The sequence below is a fragment of the Rhinoderma darwinii genome, chromosome 3, assembly GCF_050947455.1.
Source record: "Rhinoderma darwinii isolate aRhiDar2 chromosome 3, aRhiDar2.hap1, whole genome shotgun sequence".
NCBI lineage: Eukaryota > Metazoa > Chordata > Amphibia > Anura > Rhinodermatidae > Rhinoderma > Rhinoderma darwinii.
This window is the reverse complement of record NC_134689.1, coordinates 417,765,120-417,772,364: the sequence shown is the minus strand read 5'-3', so window position 1 is coordinate 417,772,364 and position 7,245 is coordinate 417,765,120. Positions and strand designations below refer to the sequence as shown.

The 7,245-nt window shown below is 40.1% G+C and overlaps 1 protein-coding gene across 1 annotated transcript; it reads right to left on the bottom strand.

Annotated features, from left to right (window-relative positions):
- Window positions 1-2,165: 2,165 nt before the first annotated feature.
- Window positions 2,166-4,687, bottom strand: LOC142750585 (vomeronasal type-2 receptor 26-like). The gene is made up of 2 exons (XM_075859582.1): window positions 4,552-4,687; window positions 2,166-3,085 (listed from the first exon to the last, which is right to left on the bottom strand). The coding sequence occupies exons 1-2, from the start codon at window positions 4,685-4,687 to the stop codon at window positions 2,166-2,168; spliced, it is 1,056 nt and encodes a 351-aa protein (XP_075715697.1).
- Window positions 4,688-7,245: the final 2,558 nt, after the last annotated feature.

The window sequence follows — 7,245 nt, the reverse complement described above, 5'->3', positions numbered from 1 at the left end:
ATATGCAGTGTGATGTCATATGCAGTGTGACCGTGTGATGTCATATGCATTGTGACCGTGTGATGTCATCTGCATTGTGACCATGTGACGTCATCTACATTGTGACCGTGTGACGTCATCTGCATTGTGACTGTTTGATGTCATCTGCATTGTGACCGTTTGACGTCATCTACATTGTGACCGTGTGATGTCATCTGCATTGTGACCGTGTGATGTCATCTGCATTGTGACCGTGTGACGTCATTTACATTGTGACTGTGTATTGTCATCTGCATTGTGACCTTGTGACATCATCTGCAATGTGACCGTGTGATGTCATCTGCATTGTGACCGTGTGACGTCATCTGCATTGTGACTATGTGACATCATCTGCATTGTGACTATGTGATATCATCTGCATTGTGACCGTGTGACGTCATCTGTATTGTGACAGTGTGATGTCATCTGCATTGTGACCGTGTGACGTCATCTGCATTGTAACTGTGTGATGTCATCTGTATTGTGACCATGTGATGTCATCTGCATTGTGACCATGTGACGTCATGTGCATTGTGACCATGTTATTCCATAAAACACCTTTCCCTCCCCTCTTAGGGGATATTCATCCACTCACACATGTGGCCCAATCTGGCCTAAATTTGGACAGGGGCTTATACTCCTAATCACAGAGTTATGCGAACAAGACGGCCGCCATATTTTGTCCACTGGTCCTCATTCTACTGGGGCAGCTCCCCCGGCTCATCTCTGTCCATGTGACATTGTAAATTTATCATTATCTCCACTATGTTGTGACCATGTCAGTGGCTACTGACAGTTTGGGAATTATCTTCCCTTCTTCAAATATTGGGACATCCTTTTGCTTTTTCCATCATTGCATTTGAGCTACTCTGCGAGAAATCTTGCTCCATATGCTCTTACTTACCTTACTTATATATGTATATATCTTTGTAATCCAGAATTGCCGGCCAGTACTCTACATGTGTCTTGTCTGGATGTGGTTATAGAGGTATCAAGAATCCAATAATGTACATTTTTGTTTATTTTTTACTTAATTATTTGTTTTTCTGAATAAAATTGTAGAATATATTTTTCTAAAATATCGATCCAGTCTGAGATCTTATGGTTTAAGCTCAAGCTCCTATTTTTTGTCTTCTTGATATATTTATTAGTTGAGTATCGGGCACCACTTTGAGAATTCACTGTGACTGTTTCTCAAGGGCCCTCATACATCCGGAGCGGCCTTGTGATTGGATAAACATCCGGAGCGGCCTTGTGATTGGATAAACATCCGGAGCGGCCTTGTGATTGGATAAACATCCGGAGCGGCCTTGTGATTGTATATACCGTGCAACCAGAGCTGCCCTGTGATTGGATACTTATTTAACCGATATAATTATTACTATTCATTTTATAATTAAAGGGATTGTCCAATTTCAGCAAATTAATATATTTTTGTATCATTAAAGGTTATACAATTTTCCAATATACTTTCTGTATTCATTGTTCATCGTTTTCAGGATCTCTGCTAGCTGTTATTCAGTAGGAACATTCATTGTTTACTTCCAGCTCGTTACAATTACAGTTTGTGTATTAGAGCCGTGTCTTATACTGATCCCAGAACCTCTTTGATCATCACATGACCATGGACAGAATGTTATCCACTGGAAGTAAACCATGAATGCTCCTACTGCATAACAGCAACCAGAGATCTTGAAAACCACGAGGAATTAATGCAGAGGTCCTACCTCTCTAACCATCACCATTGTAAAGGATAAGTACATTAGAAAATTGTATAACTTTTAATTATACAAAAAATAACATTCATTTGCTGAATCCGGACAATCCCTTTAAGTTAACATTTGCTTCCACTGTAAATTAGTGTCAAATAACTTTATAAATAAAATAACTTATCTTCTTAAAGGCGATGTCTCATCTTGACAAATCCTATCCATATGTCCTAATAGGGAACCCCCCCAAAGCCAAACCGGAGAGCAGCTAACAAAAACCGTCCCTCTCTCTGGTGGACCCGGTCTGCCCACATATTACATGGTGGGCCATTCATTTGAATGGCTGGTATGCAATAATACGCTTCCCCTGCAGTGACCACTGGAAAGGAAATTCATAGGACCAGCAGTGATCAGTTCTCTCAAGATGAGACAATCCCTTTAAGCATTTATAGCCTCAGTCTTTGCCCTCCTCATGAGATATTCTCTGGAGTTCATCTCAGGTCTGAAGAGTATAATGAAACACTTCGGAAAGAACATGCAAAGCACCAGAGCCCAACTGGATGACAGGATAGCAAATATCTCCATAGCCACTGTGTACTTGCCATGAGCACTGAGGGAGGCTGGGATATAAGATATCCAGACACTGAGAAAGGCCAACATACTGAAGGTAATAAATTGGGCCTCATTGAAGCTGTCGGGAAGTCTCCGTGCCAAGAAGGCCACAATGAAACTTATGGAGGCCAGAAGAAAGAGATAACCCAACATGATCCAGAAGGCAATGGGTGAACCCTCGTTACACTCAACAATGATTAGTGCGGCCTTGCTTTCTCTGTTGTATTGGGGGTATGGTGGAGCTAGGGACAACCATGAGATACATAAGATAAATTGTAACAAGGAACATGTAAGAATGATTGTGTAGGATACCCAAGGAGTAGTCCATTTCCTCATAACACTGCCTGGTCTTGTGGCCATAAAGGCAAACATCACCATGACAGTTTTAGCCAAAATGCAAGATACACAGAGGGCGAAGACCAGTCCAAAAGCAGCTTGACGTAGAAGACACTTCTCAGTCTGAGGATAACCAATAAAAGCCAACGAGCTCAGGAAACAAAAAGACAGTGAAACGAGAAGAAGACAACTTATGACGTAGCTGTTGGCCTTTACTATCGGAGTTGATTTATGTTGGATAAAAAGCTTTAGTATGAAGTTAGGAACGAAGGAGGAAACGATGGAAGAACCAGTTAAAGTTGCACCTAGTGGGTCATCATAGGAAAGGAAGTCTATGTTTTTTTGAAGGCATCTGGTCTTCTGTGGATTGGGCCATTCATTCCATGGGCATTTCAGACAATTGTTAGAATCTGAAACAAAAAAGAATTTCAGAATAAATTGACAAAAACAAGCAGTACAATGTGCACATTTGAAAGTAAATTAGTTGTTTTTTTTATTAAATCAATGTGTTTTGTGTTTTTAATCACTTTTCTGATGGGCTTTATTGTTTTTTTTTTCCCGTTTAACCGTGCAGCTTCTATGTATCCTGTACACATAGAAGCTGTATCGTTCCCTCTGAGCCGATTCCGTCAGTTCAGCTGAACTGTCGGCTCTGCGGGTCCTGTGTGTCTCTAACATACAGAATTCACCTAATATCGATCGTCTCTAACTTAAAAAAGAAGGGTTATACTTCCGAAACGCGTAGTTTGTTGTAGCTACAAATAAAGTGCTACTTCAAGAACATTCTTGAGGATTAGTTCTCATTATTCTTCGGATGTGCAGCATGAAAGTAGATCTTCTTTATCTTTCTGCTCCAGGATTAGACTCTGATGGGGATCCCCTAGCTGCTGCAATGACATTTCATAAACTTGTGCCTATATAGACAATAACCTTAGATAAGCAGAGCTCCTTTTTGGGCATTGAATTACCGTATTATGAGGGAACTGTATGCAATTATTTTGTGGGCTCTTTAAGGGAGTATTATTTGGTTACTGCATATTATTTGGATACTAATTGGCTGATTATTCAGCATTGAATTGCAGTGGTATATGGACATTATATGGTAGTATTATTTATATACTGTATTGAGGTATTATTTAGGCTTTGTGTATATTAGTTTATTGGAGTTGATATTAGTGGAATGAACCCACATTAGAGGTGCATTGCAATCTTGGGCATTTATGCTATATCCACAATGTCCGATAGATGCGGGTTCCACCTCTTGGACCCACACCAAACTCAAGAACGGGGCCCCCTGATCCGTTGCCTACCTCCTCCCCCTGTTGCTGGACTCCGGCCACTGAGTTACGAGGTGGCCGTGTGTACAGAAACATCTGAACTCCCCAAACTCTGGTGCTACAGAAACAGCGTAGCTTGTTGTGCCACGCTGCTTCCGTCACTCCCATCCACTGCTACGTATTGGAGTTACAAAAATAACATAGCTCGGCAGGCTTAGCTGTGTCTGTACTTTCTGCCACCTCATCACAGGGATGAGTGACAGCGGCAGAAGGAAGGATGGGGGTCAGTGGGCTCCGTTCTAGAGATGGGTCTATTTCTCAAAGGTGGTGTCTACATATGTTGTAAATTTATGGCATATCAATGTACCCCTTTAATCTAATGTGTTAACCAGTAAAGCTTAAGCAGGAAAATTAGGTGGGATAGTCTAAGAACCAAGGCAGACCAGCAAACAATTGTGGGAGCATCAAGGGATCAGAAGCAAGACCCTAAAACAGAGGTTGTCGTGGATGGGGTAGGAAAACATAGCCTTTTGTTGCATAGGTGGGATGTTTGCTTTGACATTTAACATTGTGCTTTGTATATTGTACCTCTTCTGTACCTGTATGATTGGAAATTTCTCCTTGTGGGCAGGGGACACATTGGAAGCAGCAGACAGGTTGTCCTGGAGGACAACTTTCAGTACAAGCTGATATAGGTACCTGGGAAGATTTGTGGTAGATGTTCCAGAAGTTCATGATAGAACCAGATGATAAAATATGTGTATATGAATATGTATCAATTTAACTTGAGGTATCACATTCATGTTGTTACAATACAATGTTATAGCCTTTACAATGAAGATCTACGTCAGATTATCATTAAAGATGATTTCAGAGAATTGAAGTAGTATCAGAAACTTGGAGTGATCCTTCAAATTTCCTGCCAAATTGTTCACCATTGCCTTGTAGGGGCCATCAACAGAATATACAGTAGGTGCCATTATTACAATAATGCATCTCCACAATGGACAACTCAGAACCTCCTAAAAAGCCTCTGTGAGCAGTTTAGGTGACAAGACTCATATTAACGATGTCACTAGTCAATGTTCAAACCTACATGACTTGCCTGGACATATATGGGGCACCTATGGGCATAACTACCAGGGTAGAGGTATAGCAGCTGCTATAGTGACCAGCAACTAAGGGGCCCATCTCCATTCAGAGGAAAGGTGATGCATGTGGATCATGAACGGCAAGAATGTAGATGACTGGGAGACCAAAGAAGGGAGGATAAGACATAGGGGACAAGGGGAAAACCAAAATAATCAAAATACTTTTATGTCTCGATGGATCAGACTTCATTCCAAGTTTTGAATTGAGGCTCGATGGTTGCTTGTAATGCCCCTGATGCCATTTATGTCGCAGACAGAAACCGCAAACCCAAAGCTATCAATAGAAACAAGGGAAGAGCATGCAAACTCCATCATACCAAAGTTATAAAACATATTAAAATTGGTCCCACCATTTTCATCAGTAGTGATGAAGCTGATGACATCAATGACTTGCATGGGGCCATTTGCTTCTGGTTAAAATTCCTTGTGTTTTTGCTTGTTTTTGAATTATTTGTGAAATGTTTCTATTTTTTTTGGGTTAATAATTGTTTGTTTTTGATGTAGGCTATTAGGCTCTTTTGATACCATATATTCTTTGACTTCATTGCATTGTTCATATATGTATGTATAGGAGTCCCCAACAACATTCAGCTAGCCCTTGGGAACCCCAACTGCACTGGAGTGGTGTGAATTATAGCAGAAGGACACACAAATTAACCAATGGTTACCTTGAGATATGTGTTTGGGTGGGTTCTCATTGTTATTAACTCAGCTGAATAGATTTTGGTATGCTTTTAATGGTTGAGAACATGGTAATAGTTGACTGAACTCTCAGTAATTTCTTACTCCATCTTTACAATGTGTGAACCCCAAATCCTCTACTCGATTGTCCTTGATCTGCATAAAACAGCGCAGTTGGTGTGGGTTTGAGTGAAATCATACCATGAGAATTGCCTTATAGTGGTCCAGAAATGGAAAAAATAGAGCACAATGGGTCATCTGTAATTACACTAATCCCATTGTTCTTTGTGTTCTTCTTGCAAAGGACAATAACTAGAAATGAGTGAATTGATTCTACATGTATCACATTCATTATAAATTTCCCAAAAGTATTGGATTTCGGCAAATCCAAAACTTTTGGGAATCGTCCCGCATGAATTGCTTAAAATGGTGGCTGCCATTTTACAGATTAGAAGAAGACAAGACAACAGAGAAGAAGGATCACATGACCTCAGGCGGCAGCCTGGCTAGCTTTTCCATAATGTCTTTCAGGCAGCACTCCCTCTAGCACAGCCAATCATGAGGGGTACAGGTGTGAGACACTGGTGACTCATTGGATATTAGGGATATAGATAGGAGAGAGAGGACGTCAGACAGAGTGTGAGAGATAGTAAAACTCAGAATATCAATAGATAGTGGATTAATGTCAGGAAGTGTGTTTCATAGTGAGGGGAAGAGAATAGAGTCAGTGTCATTGTGTTAGTTAGGCAGACATATGCAGCCATTGCTGTAAGTAGGTGCTGCTGCCTGCAGCTATACAATTCTTACTTTAATTTGTAAATCATCAATCCTTATCACATTATTCATAAATCTAAATCAATAATATGATTTCAATGTATCATACATGACTTTCAGGGTAAAAGGGTCAATTTGATTTGCAACAAATCAAATCTGACGTCTGCTTCAACAACCGGTTTGAACGATCTCTAACAATAACTAATTTGGAACTTCGTACCTGGTTGTCTTCAGTTGCCCAAAGCAATAAGCTTGAGTTGATGGTAAAAAGTTGCCCAACAGATGCTGTGGTGTCATAACTGCCAACTTTGACATGATGTATGGTATTGTTGAAACTTAGCTGCCAATTTACAATGTCATAGATTGCAGGTGGGTCTCCATTTTCATCAAAGTAAAGTTCTCTCTCATTACCTAATGAGATCCTTACGTTCTTCATATAATACAGGATCTATGGAAAATAAGACACTTTAGGATATCTGCTCGTAATATACATTATAATAAGAAAGCTATGATTCTTGAAACAGCTCAGCAATTCTAAAAACACTACCTCCAAAATTTGAATTACCTTCTTTCTCGTAAAAGGGGAAAATACAACTCTGAAACAGCATATTCGAAAATTCTAATAGTGAACATTTCTACTCCCACTTAAAAATGTTTTCTGGGATATACCATTAATGTCCTATCAAT